A 20,791-nucleotide genomic window follows, 5' to 3' on the forward strand; every position below is an offset into this window, starting at 1 on the left:
CAATGGCAAAGTAGTCCGTGAAAGAAGGGTGAGAAGAACCCCATGAATGAAATAGAGCATGAAATCTTCCTTCCTTTGAGCTAGCTATTCAGGTCCAATTGAATTAAGCACGTCAAATTTACAAATATCCAAAAGAGTTGCTCTCATCTTGAACCTAAGTATGTATCAAGGAAAACTTACTCACATTCAATATTTACGTCAAATTAATAATTGTGACATATCTTCTATAATATACTTTTATCACTTGAGCAAGGTTGGTTGACATGTTCTCACCTCAATTTAGCAATAAACTACCTGCTAAATTCATATAATTTGGTATAAATATCGTATATGAATAAATTGTATACATATCTATCTGAATTTTAGTCCAAAGAAGTCGTTCCAGATATGTGAAATGTTGACGTTCAAAACACACATACACACTCAAAACTCTTGGATTTATAGCCTCAATTAGGGGTGTTCACGGTTTGGATGAAAACAGAACCAAAATAATTTTTTTATGTCAATAAAAATTTTCAAGTACACATGTTTCCTCACGTGTACATGTACTGAGTAACTACACTCACCACAACATATGCAAAAATTGAACCCTAACTTAACAAGGTTTACGCACTTCATTGTCCATTAGATTACAATCTTAATTGTTTTATCAATTAAAATTATAACACCAGTCTCCCAAACCAATTCCCATTTTATTGACCACTACACCACACATCAGAGATTTGAATAACTGCACTGGTACAAAATCATGAATACATAATAAGCCTAGAATATTTTCCATTCATATCTCCTTCGTCTAGTCGAGAAGGGAGGGGAACTGGACTCTGCCTTTTCTATTACATTTACATTACATTACGGAGAAGTTCATTCTTGTCATGATCGATCCACATCCTAGCATAATGCCTGGCTTGCTTAGCAACCAAAGCTAGCTTACTAAGGTAGTTTACTTTTTCATTTTGAAAGTTCATCTTCTTTGATAGGATATTATATTAGTCAGCAATCCAAGTTTCAGCTTGAAATTCACTCGCTTATCCGGAATGAGCTCTACTGAGTTGGAGTTGGAGTGCAGGAAAGAAGCACTTCTTTATTGTCTTGCAACTCCGCTCAAAATATCAATCCTAAGTGTCTAATAGAAACACTTTATCATGTATTCAAACACTTCATCTCAATTTGAGTGAAATTTATTTAGTAGAGATGGCTATTGATGTACTGTGCTCAACATAGCCTATTCATGCAATGTAATATAACATGAATGATCTCAAGTAATAACAAACTAAATAAAAGGTGCAAAATTGTATTGTTTCCTGTTAAAATGATTTAAACAATAGTCCAAAAACTGTAGATTTCACTATGAGCTCAAAGTTCACTGTGTACAATATCACAATTGTTCTCACTCCAAAACTACCAACCAATTAGCAGAAAAGAAAAAAGAAGAATACAACCTCACCCACCAAAAAAGAAATACACATTCACACAGCTATACAAAAGGCATCAAATATTAAATCACAAATACACACATCTATACCTACAATGAATACGGGAAAAAAAAAAAAAAAAACCTAACTATGGCTTGCATCTACCGGAGTACCTGTTCTGGCCTGTGATATTCGATTTGCATAAATGGTGACCAATCGTAACTGTGTGCTGTTCAGCCCTTCCAAGTATGGCATAAATGCTTTGCCCAGCATGATGTATATGTCAACCAAACAGAATACAACAGTCTGCCAGCCAAGAAAAATTATGCATATCAAGATACAGCTAAAGAGATTTAAAAATATAAACAAGAAAATACATATGAACCACTATAATATCCAGCCTAGAGACTCGTAGAACATTTGCGCGCGTATACAGTGACCACATTTTAAGTCCATAAACAGGAAACAGAAAAGAGAATCAAGTAAGGAAACATGACTCAATAGTTTGTTGGCTAACATTTTTGTCACTTCATACAAATAAAACAAAAATGAATTTCAGAAGAGAAGCATTGTTAAAGTACTTCGTGAGGAACACTTCATTCTAGTCCACATATGCAGGACAACAATCGAACAAATAGCTTTTGCTTTTCTTTACCGAACACCAACCTGCAACCTATCATACACTAAGGGAAAACTGGCAGGTAGAGGAGTAACCCTTCAGGCTATCTAGTTATCTGCACAAAATGTAAACAAAAAAGCAAGATATGCACATCTAAGCATACTACAGAAGCTACATATCATTTCCTACTTCCCTTTCAAACTTAGATGTGAAGCAGATGAACAATTACTGAATATCTTTAGTTCTGCTACTCCTTTAGGGTTTTCTAACTAAACGCAACAGCTGAAAGAACAGGAAAATAGTGATATTCACCTTGCGGACATCAGCACTCTGGTTTCCAAAAGCATCAAACAGGGAAGGCAAGAATGAAGGAAGCTGAGACATCAACTCCTCCTGAGAGAGCCTTCCAACAAGCTGAACAAAGAGATAACAAGTCCACATCAGAAACCAATTCAATGATAGCATTCCAAGCTTGGATATATTAGTGAATGACATAACTTCTTCTATGATAAAATAAGACCCCAAGGTGTAACTATACCTCGACGCTGACAACTCTGTACACCAATAATTTCACTACATGCTAGTAAAGAAATCTTGTAAAAATTACAATGGTACCGCATGAGTTGTCATGTGTGCCTAGAACTAATAGTTGCATATCAACATGACAACTTCAATAACATCTACCTTGCTTCGAGAACAAGGACATATTCATAACTGATGGGGAAATGGCTTATGCAATGCAAAGAAAAAACAAAGCTGAAAAATTCCCTCCTTTGACTGGATATCAACAAGATAGTATGCAGGCAACAAAACATAACCCTTGCCAACCAACAGTCGTGTACGGATGATTTCAACTCTAAGCACAACATAGAAATATGTAAGAAAAGGAATAAAGAGTCCAAACTTAATGTAACCAAGAAAGCACCAAATTAATCAAGTTGGACAAATTGAAACAGACTTAATCAGCAAATCACCTTCGTCAAACAGTTAATACAAGTTACAAGAGTCTTCTCATCTTCGGTGACAAGTAAAGGAACAATAACCTGCAATACCAGAAAATATTAGACAATGCAAGAACGACTACTCATGATCAAAGGAAAGAGGTTCACTCTAGCACTTACACTTAGGCATCTGAATGGGTTGTACTGGGACAAAATTGTAGATAAACAATTCTCAGCTTCATTTGCAACCTGAACGATGTTGCAACACATTAAGCAAAGAGGGAAATGAAAAGTTACAACATACTTAATATTTTCGGCCAAGCGGAAGTTACTTTTGCAACATCATCCTTAGTCACATGGAGCAGCTTTTCAATTATGATCTCAACTGAGTCCTCCATAGCATTTTTCTGAAACAACACAAGATTAAGCAAACAGATAATGGAATAAGAAAAGGTAAGACATGTGTTGAAAACAACCTTTCCTCTTTATTTTAGAAAGGGGAAGATCATAGAGGACATCCACAAGTGATCACTGAAAATACAGCCTACAAACCTGATTCTTCAGCATTTCAAGAATCAGAGATAGGGCAAGTTCCCTTGTCCATGACTCAGAATCATCTAACACCTCAAGCACAGCAGTTAATATCTGATTGAAGTACTGCTCAAAACCAAAAATGACACCTCATGAGATCCATATCCTTTTATTAGAAGAAATAATTCTCAAGGACACAAATTAATGGATACTTAACAGAAAAACAGTTAAATCAGACTATAATCCCGAGCCTTATGTTAAGAATCTGAAAATCCACATTAATTGACTAAATATCAGACAGATTTTGATGCCAATCTACCTTGCTCCAGATGGATCGATCATTAGCAACAGAAGCTTTGACCAATTGTTGAAGTGCATCACCCTTGTTAGCAGCAGGACTACCATCATCACCATTGCAAATCTACCCAAAAGTGGAAGAAAGAGCAGGGTAAGAATACTGAAGGATTTTATGCTCAAATTCATACAAAATTACACTTGAATAATGATCTACAAGATTCTTCATTATTGAAATGAAATGTGACAATATAGCGCAACCTGATAGACACATGAACCACACAAACTCACCAAATGAAGAATCTGAGGGATGCTCGGTCCAGTTTCCAGAGTTGGATTTATTTGGAGAGCAGAAAGTTTTAGGTGATTAAGCTCCATGTCAGATGAAGACCCATTATCAGCTCCAGCATCAAGAGCAATCTGTAGATGGTCTGAATCAACTAGCCCATTGACATCCAGATGAGGAGTGGAGGTGTGTTCTATGTTTGAGCTGTTGTCCTTGCTTTCCAATGTTGTCCAATATCCATCATTCTCGCTTGAGGTAAGGGCCCCAAATTTCAAATCCTTGGCTTTTGTAACAGAAAAATCAGTGTTGGGACCAGTTTCCACACCATGATAGAAGTCTTGAGTACCATCAGACAACTGGCCAATAGACCTAGTCATATAGGTTGGGTCTTGAAGAGAGTTCCACTTTCTGATGCTATCAGTATCAACTGCACCAGCAGAGTACCTTCCAAACACATTATTCTTCTTTGAAATGCCAATATATCCCTCTTCAGATGATGTTCCAATAACATCAGATGGATCATACGAAGACTTGGATCGTAGTCTTTCTTTCTTGCTCTGCACGAAATTCATCAAATCCACTTCTATACGAGGCGTGCGCTGCTTAAGAGCCCGTCTCAAGTAATTTTGTTCTTCAACTGATAAGCTAAGGATAAAATTTAGAACTGCAATAGAGTCAAAGTGTGTGTACATTGATATAATGCACGAGATAGCTGCGTCTTTCAGTTTGGTATTCTTATCATGGACCAATGGTGTCAACTTAGCAAGCCATAACTTGAGGATGCCAATGTTAGCAGCACCTTCAGAATTTGAAGGATGCTTGTTAAATGAGCCAATTGCAAACTCAATTACAGCGAGCTTGGCCTTTGGGGAACGCTGCTCATCTAATGAACGGAGTAAAGCTGGCAAAAGGGAATCTATACCATATGACTTGCCAACTATTTCTAGGGTAGTTGAGCAGGGCAGCCTCACCAATTCTTTGGGATCAATTAATCGCGAGAAAACATGTGGCAAGATCCTCTCTACGTAACTTTCAAATGGCTTTCTGCAAGCAGGAATAAGATCTGCAAGAGTTGAAAGTGCTGCCTGTGCAACTTTATGATGGGGATCATCAAGATGCTGGAAAAACAATCTCATAACCTTCTCAAAACTCTGAGTGATTTCTTGAATACCTCTAGGGCCCTGCTGTAGCAAAGACCGGAGATAGCTAAATGCAGCAACCCTGGCTTTCCAATCTGAAGTAGAATTGAGACCCTCACTTAATGCATCATTTAGTGAAGCAGGACCATCCACATAACTAGATAGATCTCCTAGAGGAAATTGACTGTCATCAAAACTCCTCCTCCTGCTAGCTGACGTTCTTCCTGCTGTATTTTTTCTTAAGAGAGGACGTTGAAAATTGGGAACGTGATTAATGTGGGAGTCCCTAATAGCATCTTTATACGATGTCTCTAAGTATTGTCTGTCAACATGCGAGTTCATAAACCGCCTAATATCCCTCGGCTCAGTCTCTTCAACAAGTCCTCTATCCTGTAGTTTTTCAGAAGCTCTTCTTGCAGTGTAGGAGTTGAGTGCCGAAAAAGAATCATGATCCACACTACTTCGGTATGATGCTTTAGCTGAATCCTTTGAGGCCTGGATCTGAGTTATGATATCAGACAAAACCAACCCACCGTTGCGATTATTTCCTTTAGTCATAGCAGATGGTGCATCAACGAGTAAAGCATTAGTAAGACTTGTTGATGCAGGAACAGCAAGAGGGAATGGTGGATCACGGGACGAGGGCGGGTCAACTCCTGCACTAGGGTACAATATAAAAACATTTTAAGCTGTTCAATGATACTCAAAAGTTACGGCAGTAGTTGAAACATATTTTTATCTGAATCATAAAGCTGACAACCTTTCACGATGTCAATAATTAATTAAGCACATCAAACTTTTCTTCATCAAATCTTTAACTACTTAAACACATCAAGTTTTAAGATGCAGAAGAATAATGGAAGAGGAAACAATCACCTAGATCCAAACTAGAGGAGCGACTTCTCTCAGATACATCTAGACCTTTGAGCAGGTTTTCTATAGCAGAAACTTTCTGTTTGCTGGCATGAAGTACACTCTCCAGACTACGTTCCACTCCCACAGGTTTTGCTTGTGGCAAAAGCAGCCCAGAGGACAGGGACGTTCCTGAAGATAAATTGGCACTTCTGTCCATGGAAACTATAGCAGATGTTCCATAACCAGGTAGATGTGAAGTAGATGTTTGAGACGCAAGTGAGAAGTGTGAACTCCTCTCTCGAACAGAGGGAGAAGTGTGTCGTTTATGAATACCACCATCTTCCTCATTTATAATCTGCAAGATGGTTCCATTTTAGTCCACAACATCAGCCTTAAAGAGTTTTAGAAAAGATGCCCATTATCTATTATGGAAGGATGCTGGGAGCAATTTATAAGACAAAAGAGAGTACCCTTTGGATAGAAGGATCCAAGGACGACAGCAAACGCCTAGAACGTTCTGGCCAGGTTCTTGCAAACATTCTGTACAAAGTTCTTGCAGTTGATCGTACCTGTTGTTGTAGCCAAGTAGTATGAATTACCAAAAACAGATCTTGAATCGAAAGAGGAGGGGGGGAGTGTTGCAAATGGCAAGGTATACATGCAAATAACTATGCAAAAATATGAAAGTCAGAGTTCAACAAGCATACCTCACCCATTGCATCGGCTACACAACATTTTATAAGGTCTTCATAGAGCTCTGCCGAACGTTGTACCTCAGATGCATCAGGCCAATGTTCAAGGATCAGAAGTGCGTATTCACAGCATCTGTCATCGAAAATAATCAGAAGAATAAACAGGCACTGTGTAGAACTAAATCAAAATTAAGATCTGTAAATTAGAAGAGGCAGTATCAAACCTTGCACGAAGTACTGCATTTTTGTCATTCTTTGCAGAATCAGCTATACGAGGAAGTGCCCGACCAACTTTGCAGTTGCGCAACATCTGAAATAAAAAAACAGCAGGAAATGATTGACAGATACTGCAAGTACAGGCAAAGGAAAAACAGATTCAAACAGCACATAAAACATTACCGTCTTTATGCAGTTATCAGCAGATTCTGCAATCACAAGAACAGTTATCACAACAAGCTTGAAGAGAACCTGAAGTTCAATGAGGATGTCATAGCCTCGCGCATATTAGAGAAAATGTAATCCTTTCTCCCTAGTAAAATGATAGAAGTATAAGCATATGATAACTAGATCACTTCTTCTCACCGGAATGAACATCTCAGCACATGCCTCAAAATCTCCCAACAGCTCTTTTGATAAGAAGTTTAGTAAATGACATGCCTACCATTCACATAAGACAGTGGATTAGTCTTCATGGATGTCGGAACTTGGAACATAATCCATTTAGTAAATGGTGATGCATAGAAATCCAAAATAAAACAGAAGTCTAAACTAGCCCATCAACAATACACAAAAGCACACAGCTAAACAAGCACTCCTTGCAAGGTAAGAACATGCAGTTGTTTATCTATATTGACGATATCCATTTGAGAAACTTGCACATACTCTCAGTTACTCTTCTTTTTCCACCTTTCTACTCAAATAGCGACCAACGTACAATGTCTAGTTGTCTACACCGCTTTTCTTAGCAGATCATTTATCATATTTGACTATATTGGTTTCCCAAATCTCATAGAAGATTTGCTGCTCTTTGTATCCATAGAGAACTGTAGAGAATATGCATTAGTAACTAAGTTGCGCGGACTCTTCACTTTCGGGGTTAAGGCTATATTCTTATTTTAGTCCTTGTGTTATCTAACTTAGCTCTGTTAACCTTCAATTATATCAAGTGAGTGATTTTAATCCTTCAACTAACAGATCCAAAAAAAATTAACAGAAAGTTCACTGCTAAAAGGGACAATTTGGGTATTTCATTTTAATTATTTGTATGTTACCATACTTATAAGTGTCCTTAAGCTTCAATTTTACTTGTAGCTTGAAGTTTATAAATAATATATTTAGAATCATATTTTCACATATACAAATAATTTGCATAACATTAAGGAAAAACAATTCAAAGTATTCTGGTATATTTGTTGAGATATTTTTCTTTGTCTATTCAACTTAAAAGAGTACTCACATGATGGAGTGAATTTCAACCCACTTTTAGAACGCAGTTCCATTGCACATCCACACCAAATAGATCGAGACTTCTTCGTTGTGAAGAACTAGGGTTGAACTAGGTTCTGCAGCGAATAATTTTTTTTCAAAAAGTTTTCTATTTCTCAAGCAATAGCTTTTAAATACCCGAATTGCCCCTTTTAGGGGTGAACTCTCTGTTAATTTTTTTGGATCTGTTAGTTGAGGGATAAAAATCACTCACTTGATATAATTGAAGGTTAATAGTGCTAAGTTAGATAACACAAGGACTAAAATAAGAATATAGCCTTAACACAGGGACTAAAAGTGCCATTTTCCCTTATGTTTAAAAACAAATAAATTGCACACATTCGAATATTAAGAAATCAAACAGTCTTAATCATTCGGTGTTTAGATTTAGTGCTCAGATTTAGAGACATCTTAAAATTCAAATGTGTATTCACATTCGGACATCTTAATCATAATAACAACAAATGACCCCTTAAAACAAAAGAAGCAACTGCAATGATAAAATTTCTGTGATATATATGACATTAGCAGGATATTTTTTTTACTTATTTTAACAAGCCATTAGCAGCTATACTAGTGACTAGGATATGGGAAGATGAATTTAAAATCAACTTCGAACAGGTTTTTATTGTATCTGATTGGTCCATAAGGAGGTAAGCCTAAGAAGTAAGACATTTCAGACAAGTGCATCATGGTAAATGAAAGTCGGGCTAATAAAGGTAGCACAGCATAGTTCAACAAACAAGAAATAAAAAGAAAATGTATCCAATAGACACGTACTTCCCAGAAAAAAGTATCCCACAGGCACACAGGCAAAATATATGACCAAATAGAGAAGCGGGAGCTGTAGCCAGTATTATGGGACCAAACCTGTTTGATTATGCTGGATCGCCGATCAGCTAACTGTGTGCTCAAAGGGCCGCCAAGTTGCTTTAGAAGTCCACGAAAACAAGGATAATCAGCTGCACCTAATGGAACAGAATAAAAGATAACACGCGTTATCAACTGCACTGTCTTAATTAGTAAGGACAGAACATTGGAAGATGCCACTATAAGACCACAAGGAGTTGCACGAAGGGAAAGGTTATTTGGAGGTGCAAAGTTGGTAAAATACCTCCAATAACAAGTGCTTCAACTCTCTGCATAGCAGCTATACGGACAGACCAATCTTTTTCTGGTACAAGGGTAGAGCCAATATTCTCGAATTCCCTTACAAGTTCTTTTTCTGAATACACTTTAATTGGGTCGACAGGCTTTTCTGTAATATCACCATCTGCTGCACAAGAAGAGAGATCAAACTAAATTCATATTAACAAATCATAGAACTATTATTTGACTGCATATTAACTCTCTTTCTGTTCCATTTCTTTGCTCAAATTACCATTGTTAGCAAAAATTGTTTAATAACTTCGTTCTTTTTTTAATTAAGAGGAAATTCATTAAAAAGCATCCAGAAGATGCATGCAAAAGATTACAGGGAAGAGAGGCCTGCTCATATACAAAATCTAGTCTACAACTAAGCAGCAAACACTATCCAAAAGTTGATCACAACTAGTTACAGGGGCCTGGTTGAGCTAAATAAATTAATACAGTAGACATTTTTCTTTGAGTACATGAGTAATAGTTGAGATCCTAACAGAACATCTATGATTCCGTTCATTCCAGATGCACCAATAAAATAATAAATTTGCAGCAGGTACCATTACTCAAACCTTTTTGATGGATTTTCCAACTCACTAGACACCAGTTTTCATATGCACATGATGTCCAAATATAGAGAAGAGCATACTCCAAATATCATATGCTACTATACAATGCAAAAATAGGTGCCTGGACACTTCCAGAATTCAACCGGCACATGTAGCACCTATTCACTATTTGTATACTTCTCCTGCTGGGATTGTCTTGGATGTGGCATGTGTTGGATGAAGTAATCTGGACAAAGCAAATCACTTTAGTAGGCAGTTTACTTCTTCAATTAGTTTCCATGGCCAATTGTCTATCAATTCCTTGTTTGAAGTCTGAACAGAGATGAGCATATGATTTCTTCACAGTAAATGACCCATCTTTAAAATCTTCCCATTCCAACCTATCTTTCAGCTGATGTTTCCAGTAAGCCATGCAAGCTTAGCACGCAATTACATCAGATCATTCATCTCTAGTCTTGAAAATCCTCCAGAAATGTAGGGCTGATGAATTGTTCTGCCAGCACTATTCTACAAAGGAGTCTTGATTATTTGCCAGTGATACAAGATCTGATATTCATCTTTTAGTGCCACAGTCCCCTGATGCTTGTCTTTCCAAAATTTAATGAATTTCACTCCCAAACATGACGTATGAGTTAATTTCTTCATCCCACAATCTGGAAATACCCTTCCAAAGGCTTGTATCATAAGATGATCTGCTTTGCTTTGTGCACCAGTTGTTCCTCACACCATACTTGGCATTATTCATTGCTTTCCACTTTCACAACCTAGGATTCTCCACATTGTAACCCAAGGGCGTGACCTAGTGATCAATGAAGTGGGTTAAGAACTATGAGGTCTCAAGTTCAAACTCCAGCTGAGACGAAAACACTAGGTGATTTATTCCCATCTAGGTGATTTATTCCCATCTGTCCTAGTCTTGGTGGACAGAGTTACCTAATACATGTTGTTGGTGGGAGGTATCTCGTGGAATTAGTCGAGGTGTGCGCAAGCCTGGCCCAGACACCACGGTTATTAAAAAAAAGGATTCTCCATATTATATTTCCAATGGCATTTCATTATCATAAACTTACTATGTAATGCCTGATCTATTGCACTCAGTCCTATATGTTCCTTTCATAAAATGACACTTGGCCATTTGACCACCAAAGTGAAATTTGTGGTCTCTGATTGTTGTCTTCTCATAAGCAAGATCTTCTTATTTGATCTAATCTCCTCTGCACTTTACCTGGCATTGGAAATAAGGTCGAGAAGTATGTAGGAATACAATCCAGTATACAGTTGATGAGTGTTAATCTACCCCCTATAGGAAGGTACAACATTTGCGAACACAATCCAGTACACTTTGATGAGTGTTAATCTACAAGTCCGGAGCCAAAAGGGCAACAAAATTTTTTGAAAATTCCAAAAGGGCAACAAAATTATTTATCAAACTAAAAGGGCAACAAATTTAAACACCGTCTAAATCAAGGTTTAGGGTTTCCGCCACAAGGCGCGGATACCCATGCGCCTTGTAAGGTGCTGATAGCTTTTTGCCTTGTAAGGCTCAGCCGCAATGAGCCTTACAAGGCGCAGGGAATCCAGCCTTTTTCTAAAAAAAAAAATTACTACTCTTTTACTGCTATCAATTCTTTTTGTATTTATTGTTTACCCAAAAATTTCCACTAGTCTATAATTAACGGAGATTTTGAATGTGTGATAAAAAACATACTAAATTATTTACATTGAAAATTAAAGGAAATTTGAGGAAGAAAAGCTAGTGGCTTGAAATCATTTTGAGTTTAGTTATGAACTTGTCATATATATATATATATATATATATATATATATATATATATATATATATATATNGAAAATTCCAAAAGGGCAACAAAATTATTTATCAAACCAAAAGGGCAACAAATTTAAACACCGTCTAAATCAGGGTTTCCACCGCAAGGTGCGGATACCCATGCACCTTGTAAGGCGCTGACAGCTTTTAGCCTTGTAAGGCTCAGCCGCAATGAGCCTTACAGGGCGCAGGGAATCCAGCCTTTTTCTAAAAAAAAAATTAAAAAAATTTACTACTCTTTTACTGCTATCAATTCTTTTTGTATTTATTGTTTACCCAAAATTTCCACTAGTCTATAATTAACGGAGATTTTGAATGTGTGTGATAAAAAACATACTAAATTATTTACATTGAAAATTAAAGGAAATTTGAGGAAGAAAAGCTAGTGGCTTGAAATCATTTTGAGTTTAGTTAAAAATGGAATGTTATGAACTTGTCATATATATATATATATATCATGTTTTGAAAATATTTCTTTTGAGTATAGTGTCTATCAAAGTCAGCCTTTCTATTACTAATAGTAAGAGTAAAATCTATGTACCTCCGATTCTACCCAGACTCCACATATGAGAATATACTGATGTTTTCATATTGATTAACTTTTCATATATCTGTTGACTTTTGGGATTAGTTAATTTTGCCAAGCACTAACATGTTGTCATTAATATAATCTGAAAGATTTGCTTTTATTTAATTGTAACTAATAGTACTACTATTATCTTTTAGATATCAGACAAAAGAAGAAGAAAAAAAGAAATCAATATTACCAAGTGGTAAAAAAAGAGTGAAGAATTATGATAACAAGCTAGTGTTGTTTCCCATTTGGATGCATGAGTTTTTTGTGGTAGAGGTGCATTTACCCTTTTAGTAAGCTTTAGCCTGTCATTGATTGTAGTAGAGGTGCCTTTCCTTTAATTTTCAATGTAAATAATTTAGTATGTTTTTTATCACACACATTCAAAATCATCCGTTAATTATAGACTAGTGGAAATTTTGGGCAAACAATTAATACAAAAAGAATTGATAGCAGTAAAAGAGTAGTAAAAAGGTTTTTTTTTTTAGAAAAAGGCTGGATTCCCTGCAAGGCTCATGGTGGCTGAGCTTTACAAGGCTAAAAGTTGCCAGTGCCTTACAAGTCGCATGGGTATCCGCGCCTTGCAGCAGAAACCCTGATTTAGACGATGTTTAAATTTGTTGCCCTTTTGGTTTGATAAATAATTTTGTTGCCCTTTTGGCTCCGGACTCGTTAATCTACCCCTTTGAGATATTGATAATGCGAATCCGCATGAAAGAAGAGGCAAGGGGCCAAGACAATACATAAGGGTCTTTTGGAAATTATCCACACAAAAATAAAAAAAAAATACACAATGTAGACCTAAACCTGACAATATAAAAACTAAGGAGGCAAACCAGTTTATAAGCACTTTCAAAACTATCTACGCGATTGGTAAACATCAAAAGTGCTAATAAGCCAAACTAAGCACTTCCGATTTAATCAAATCTTTTAAGATGGTACCCCAAATAGTTTCTATGTAATCTCTAAAATACCTTTTGTTTAAAACAAAAATCTAACTCTCCTCATGATTTCACTCTCTTGCCTATTCTTTGAAACCTCTTCACTTCTTTGACGTCAACAACAATACTCAGCAATATCCTTTGTATGGGTATAACTACTTATTCCACAGCTTATACACACTTTGTTTTGAGAAGGTAATACACATAAACAAGGAATTACACAAAAGGTGTATTCCAGTAATAATTACTAGTTGTCAGAGAAGCAAAACCTACCACCTATCTACTCATAAGTAATCTAAAACACAAGGAATGTGCTTATAAGCACTTTTAAACTTATCTACGCATTTGGTAAACATCAAAAGTGCTTGTAAGCCAGAATAAGTTATAAGCTATAAGTTGGTCACCTACAACTTATGATTTACAACTTATAAGCACTTCTGATTTGACCAAATCTTTTACAATGTTATTTATTAATTTTATCTAAGATTAGTCTAAAATGTGTATCCCTTCTTAGAACAATCCTAAAACCCCGTATGTTTGGGATAAAAAGAAGCGACTTGGGGAGAAAGATTGGAATATTCTTATCCAATCCATGAAATATGCTTTGAAGCGGATAGGAAAGAATAATCAGTGACAAACTCTTTGGTCCCAATCTTTTGATTTTTTTTGTCTTCTTTGTTTTTTTAATAAATAAAAGCTAAATATTTCTAGACTAGAAAAACATCAAAACAAAGCTAAGACTCGAGGAAAAATTCAAAGAAAAATATTTTTTTCTTTTCGTACATTTTTTCCTTTTGCAAATGAAAATACAAGTTATAACTAAAAACACAACTATTTTGTATATATATATATATATATATATATATATATATAAGAGAACTCTAGGCCCGCCAATGTAGCGCCACCACAAACCAGAATTCCCTTTTAATTTATTTATTTCCAAAACTAAGCTTCCCCTCCTCTCAAAAACCTTCACAACCGTCACCACCATCTTACAAATTAAGCCTCCACCAAATCTTTCATATGTATAAATATCAGCCCCCCTTTGAACTTACTTGAGCAACTAATCTCCAGATAGGAATACCAGACCAAACTTAAGTTTAACCAACTGGTACCAGAATGAAGTATTGGACCAAACTATGTGAGTTAGCTGGGCTCAGATGAATATATATCAGTTATACCTTGACAATTTTCTTTTTAATTTTCAAATTGTGAAAGGTTCTCCTTAAATCCTATGTATACTTGTATTGTTGCATGCATTACTATCGTTTCTTGATAATCTTGCTTTACCTTTGGTGATTTGAGTTAATCATTTTTTTGTGTAGGGGTGGTACAATATAGACTGAAGGTCAATGTCATTTATTAGAGCTTTGAATGAAATATGAACAGTTGCGACTTTCATGAAAAGTTATGATTTTTATGAAAAGTTGTGACCTTTCCGAAGGATTGTAACTTTTCCAAAGTGTTGTGACATTTTCGATAAGGCACAATAAGCATTTGTTCACACTACCCTTTTTTTTTTCTTTTTTTTTTTGTTCACGCTACCATTTGTTGTCTATAAGTAGAGGGATTTCCTATCATTTTAAAACAACGAAACTTCTGAAGAACTTCTTCTTTTGCACAATTAAATATTCGTGTACTTTGCTACTGTTGAGTGGCTCACCCTAGTGTTACAAACCTATTATTATGACTTTCATCTTGAAAATGATTGGTATTTCCTACCCTGGCTTTCTCCTTCCCCCGTCATAATTGACCAAGCACACCAATCTTTTGGCCTCAACATCCCTTTTCTTTCTTGATTTCTTCTCTCCACCACTTAATTTTTGCTTTTTTGTCGAAGTTGTCTCCTCTACTTCATTCTTAAGCATCATATCAAGGATTTGTATTCGAACCCATTTTCATTAACTCCAAATGCCTTGATTGCCTTTCCCGCACTAATTGAATCCACTTGGATGTTTCAATAACTGTAGGATTTTGCAGCATCTGGTTGCCTGAATCATACCAAGGGGGAGAGAGACAGTCACTGATAGGATGGGAGGAGAACTCCATGTCTGAATCACTTATCGGAGATGGGTATGTGTCATCAATTGGTCTTGGTGCGCGTGAGACGGCCTCTGTCTATAGACAAATAATTTTTTTAGATAAGGTGTTCTGAGAGACAGCCTCTGTTCTGTAGACAAATAATCTCATAACAGGGCAAGCATTTTTCTATGCTCATAAACCTGCTGCACAACTTTGGTTTACCCCCCCCTCTTCTGTTCAGTGATAACCCTTATACAAAAAGAACACACACATAGGACATGTAAGCAACAAATAAAAATGAAGGCTGACTAAAGCAATCTTGAAAACATTTAGCTCAATACCATAGTAACTGGATGCTAAAATAAGCTTAACATGAAATAAAAGTTTAATTCACATAATGGTGCATGTACATACCTCCAAAGAGAGACACCTCTCTTGTTGAACGTTTTGCCTTAGGACTGCTTTTCTTAGAACTAAGGCTAGCAGATCTCACCTCACCAGTTGAATAATTATTTGAGTTTCCATCTATAGAGCAACTTTTGGGCTCAATCTTCTCAAGTCTCACATTAATATCTTTTAGCTGCAGTCAGTTAACAAGTCAAAACAAACACTGAGCAGAACTATAGTTCACTACATCACATTCTATTGACCAAGTAAAAATTGGAAGATGACTCAAAATTGATCACACGGGATGTTCAAAAAAGAATTTATTTGCTAGAATGAAATCATCTAAAGCTAAAGGCATACCAACATGGAAGGAAGATGATGGCGCTGAAGCTCATCGCGGAACTGGGGTCCAACCTCTGAATACATCACCTGCAAAGAGGAAAGATGGAAGAATATTTATAAAACAAAAGAAAATGGGAAGAGTAGTCAGTCTGTAAAGACACAAATAATTGGTTGGTCAAGGCACTGGAGACTAATTAGGAAAGGCAGTTCGACCAAACACAAGAAATTGTGGAAAAAAAATAGCAGTTTAGCTACCTCGATACATGATAAGGCTGCTTCCCTCACTCCATGATTAGGATCATTCAACATTTGCAAAATCTGATGATAGCAACAAGGGAAAAGTATATTTACACCTTTTATCTTCTCAAAAAGAAAAATACAGGTTACTCTGTGTAAGGTTTAGCTATATATGTGCCAATAAATGAAATTCCAAACCAAATACATATTAACATACTGAAGGAAGGATAGCCCGTTGAAGGGGCAGCTCTGTCGATGCAAAAAGACCAATTGCTGATGTAACAGTACGAGCAAATTCTTCTCGAACTCTAAAGCTTTTGTGCATCCAAGCATAAGACCCCGCCCTCTCAACTATAATTGTTGGTGAAGAAACCTGTACAGATTATAACAATCAATCAAATCATTTCTAGTTTTTTACCTCATCATACCCAAAAAAATATTAGAAAAAGAGAGATTAAATGATTTGTGATGCTCATGTAATCAACATATGAGTGATAAATATCCAATAACTGTTTGAATTTCTCATTACTAAGTATATTCAACAGCTAAATTTAAAACAAAAACAATAATTGAATGAACTAGAAAAACAAATATTCTCTCAAAGTGAGAAATATTCTAGCTGCAAGAAAAAAAACTGTATTTACACAAACACCAATAGTTTTATCATTATGAGGACATATACGATAACTTTGAAAGGGTTGGTTAGCATTACAGATCATTTAGAGTTGGTTAGCATTACAGATCATTTAGAGTTGATTATACAATCAACAAGGTGATACGTATCACGTATGATAGTAAAATTCCAAATTATAGATGAGTAAACTGTAGTTTGTGGCACTGTTCTCTCTCTCTCTCTCTCTTCATCATGATGTGTTAGTGCGCAGCTGCCCGTGCATGTGAGGAATATGAATCACAACATATATCTTGCATTTTTTACCCCAATCATCTGAAATTAACTTTTCACTACTAAAAAAACAAATTACACAAATTTCTTTTTTACCACACACTTCTCGAGGACTAGGACACTGTATTTACTATACTGTGAGAAGTATCTTAGTTGCAAGAAGAAAAAAGTATTAACACATACACCATTAGTTTTTCCATTACAATAACATATACCATAATTTTGAAAGGCTTGGTTTGAACTAAAGATCATTTTGAGTTGGTCATATGATCAGCAAAGGTGGTGCGTCTCGAAACTGGTTATTACTATGATATTAACATTCCAAATTATAGAAGAGTCTAACAGTAGTTTGGCATTGTTCTCTCTCTCCCTCTCTTATCATCACTGTCGGTATGAGTGCGCACATGAGAGGAATATGAATACACAGCATATATCTAGACCTTTTACCCAGATCACCTGAAAATGAAATTCTCACTACTATAGAAATCAAGTCATACAATTTTTTGTTTTTTGTTTATCTGCACGCAGTCCCAAGGACTAGGGACAGATCAACTGGGCCTTGAGGCTACTGAGATTGGACTGTCTTATGCAGCTCGAATACTGACTCTTGACCACTGCAGTGTTCCTTTTGAACATTCAATTAGTTTTCTTGTTTTTGGATATACAATCAGTTATCTTTATCCTTTTCTCTTCGCATATTTCAGCTCAACAACTCCACAACCACACCCAAATGTTTATTCCTCCAACACTATAAAAAATAAATTTCAAGCCAGCACTTGTACCAACCCCTATTAATTAAAGACTAAATTACTCTAAGCAAATTTGTGATAGGACTCAATTGCAAAATAGACCCCTGTATTTCAATACCATACACTTAATCCCCTTACATAATACTTATAAACCAGCACAAATCTCAGAAAATCACAAAAGAAACTACGCCTAAAACACAACCAGCATTTGATCCCACCCTTATTAATTACTACTCCCTCCGTTTCAATTTGTTGTCTTACTTTTCTTTTTAGTCCATCTAAAAAAGAATGTCTCTTTCCTCTTTTGACAACTCTTTAATTCTAATTTCCCACCTGGCATGTTTAAACCACAAGATTGAGGGGCATTCAAGTACATTCTATATATCTTTACGTTAAAGACCACGAGATTCAAAAGTATTCTTTACTTTCTTAAACTCAGTGCCACGTCAAAACAGTTGGAGTACTACTAAATTACTTCAAACATCCCTGTAATACAACATAATTGCATATACATTCTTTATTTCAACATCATAAGCAAATTAACATCAATTCAGCAACCCAAAAAAAAGGATCAAATTCCGGTTAATAAACAGCCTATCTTCTGATCATGCAAATGCATACCTCCATTAAAGTAAGCAGCAACCTCCTAGCTGCATCTCTAACCGGCTGCTTCGCATCGCCCAATCGTTCAACAACAGCTGGCAAAAGCGCATTGAAGTGTAACTTCAAATGCTCACCGGATAAAACAGCAGCTGAAGCAAGTGACTGAAGAGCACCTTGAGTAACCCTAAAATTGTTATCTTTCAGAAGATCCAAGCAGACATCAACAAGTGAAGTAACTTCGGAAGGCGATAAGGTTTTTCTCGAAGCTTCTAGAACTTGATGAAGATGCTCTACACCCGCCATTCTCTCCTTCGTATCCTTTGCACGCGCCAGCTCAAGCGCCGCCTCCATTGGAGATGGCCGGTCGGGTTATCGGAGCTCCGATCTGGTAAAACGGGTCAGATCTGTGAGAAGAAAAAAGGTGCTTGATGAAAATGGTGGATAGAGAGACAGTGAAGTTTGAACTGTGGAGACTGAAGAAGAAAGTGAGAGAGAGAAAAAGGTGAAGAGTTAAAACTTTTTTTTTAAAAAAAAAAAAAGTAAATAAAATTAGTAAGAAAATTTAATAATAATAAAAGAATTTAGAAATTTTTTAATTTTTGTTTTGTTTCAGGTCTAATATTCAATATTTATATTGCAGTTCAACTAATTTAAATTTACGTTGGATAAAGTATATTCGAGAATGATAATGCTCTTTAGGAATTCTCTTCGTATTCAATGTTTAAAATCAAAAAATTTAATTATGAGTAGAATAATCGCACTCTATTTTTTGACAGTGAAAATTAGGGTATTAATAATTGGGTGTTGCTAGATTTATGGAAGAATATATATAAATTAGAGTATAATATTTGTGGCTATGAGGAGAAAAAAGAATAGCATTTGTTAGGAAATTTAAGAAGGGGAAAACTAATCTACAAATATAGTATTTTTATCAAGTTTGCAAGAAGTTAAAAATATCTTTTTCTTAACTTTATAAATTGATGGTGTAAAGAATTAAATCAACAAATATAGTATTTTTAACAATTTTATAATTTACCTAATAAAGTATAATTTTTAACAATTTTATAATTTACCTAATAAAGTATAATTTATATATTAACAGTGTATAAAACATAAACTGAAATTTCAATATATAATTCACTCTAAATCTCTAATTATTTGAAAATGCACTTAAGATATATACAAGCATCCACGCGCATTTTGAAGATATATAATCAGATCATTGCATCGCTTATCATAAATAAACTCTATTATAAGTGAATTCAATAACTATTTAATTTACTAGATTTTAAATCGTGTATCTTATAGTAAATATCTTTTCCTGCATACATAAAGTCTCAACTAAAATTATTGAATTCAGATGAACTCGCAAATCATATTCTATATCAGCCTATGAATCGGTGAATCATATCAATTATAAACAAATACAAAAATTATTTTCTTACAAATTAATATCATTAAACAAAATTACTTGTTATCTTTTAAATAATTTAATCATATAATTTTCTTTTACATAATCACTCCCTCTGTCTCAATTTATGTGGTATTTTTCGTTTTTTGAGAGTCAAACAATTTAAGTTTGATCGGAAATTTGTGCATGGAATTTTTAGTTTTTAAAAAATGAAATTTATATATCTGTAAACTACATAAAAAGTACTATAAGTCACGATAATTGATAATTTAAAATGTTTAAAAGATCTATAAAAAACTTACGATTAAAGATACACTTATTTGAATCTCAAAATTTAAAAAGTGTCATATAAAATAGGACGAAGAAAATAGTACATAAGAAGAGATAATTTAATTATAATATTTATAGGACCATAGTTTGGGAGCTTAAATTGAGTACACATATCAAATATGAAAGCAACTGTCCAACTGCAACACACTGATTAATTGTTCTACCAACAACTACTAATTAACAAATTGTGTATCAATTTGTCTCTTAATAGGAAAAAAACTATTTTGCCGACAATGTCAAATAACCAACTTTTATAAAATTATATATAGTAAAAGAATGTCCAAAATATGTTTTAAATATTTTTAATTGTACCTTTCATATTTTATTTTTATATCTCAAAGTAAATCATGTCAAGATGATGAATTTTACCTTAGGTGTTTCTATATGAGTATCGAGTAGTCAAAATGATGAATTCTGCTATAAGTGTATTTACATGAGCTTTGAGTAATTAAAATGATGAATTTTGTCTTAGGTGTCTCTGCATGAGCTTTAAGTAG

The 20,791-nt window shown here is 35.1% G+C and overlaps 1 protein-coding gene across 2 annotated transcripts; it reads right to left on the reverse strand.

Moving 5' to 3' along the window:
- Window positions 1-1,325: 1,325 nt before the first annotated feature.
- LOC125872150 (CLIP-associated protein-like) lies at window positions 1,326-19,027 on the reverse strand. 2 transcript variants are annotated; one of them, XM_049552831.1, is made up of 21 exons: window positions 18,572-19,027; window positions 16,515-16,670; window positions 16,316-16,378; window positions 16,079-16,147; window positions 15,746-15,911; window positions 9,372-9,530; window positions 9,128-9,225; window positions 7,355-7,429; window positions 7,172-7,240; window positions 6,997-7,082; window positions 6,788-6,905; window positions 6,551-6,649; window positions 6,102-6,435; window positions 4,092-5,881; window positions 3,826-3,927; window positions 3,528-3,632; window positions 3,308-3,382; window positions 3,156-3,224; window positions 3,009-3,077; window positions 2,347-2,448; window positions 1,326-1,721 (listed from the first exon to the last, which is right to left on the reverse strand). In XM_049552831.1, the coding sequence occupies exons 1-21, from the start codon at window positions 18,902-18,904 to the stop codon at window positions 1,560-1,562; spliced, it is 4,299 nt and encodes a 1,432-aa protein (XP_049408788.1). In that variant the 5' UTR covers window positions 18,905-19,027; the 3' UTR covers window positions 1,326-1,559. The 2 variants fall into 2 exon arrangements, with proteins under 2 accessions (XP_049408788.1, XP_049408787.1); XM_049552830.1 differs by having other exon boundaries at window positions 9,372-9,533.
- Between the last annotated feature and the right edge of the window lie 1,764 nt (window positions 19,028-20,791).

Source organism: Solanum stenotomum, chromosome 8 (assembly GCF_019186545.1).
Source record: "Solanum stenotomum isolate F172 chromosome 8, ASM1918654v1, whole genome shotgun sequence".
In the NCBI taxonomy this organism is placed as follows: domain Eukaryota; kingdom Viridiplantae; phylum Streptophyta; class Magnoliopsida; order Solanales; family Solanaceae; genus Solanum; species Solanum stenotomum.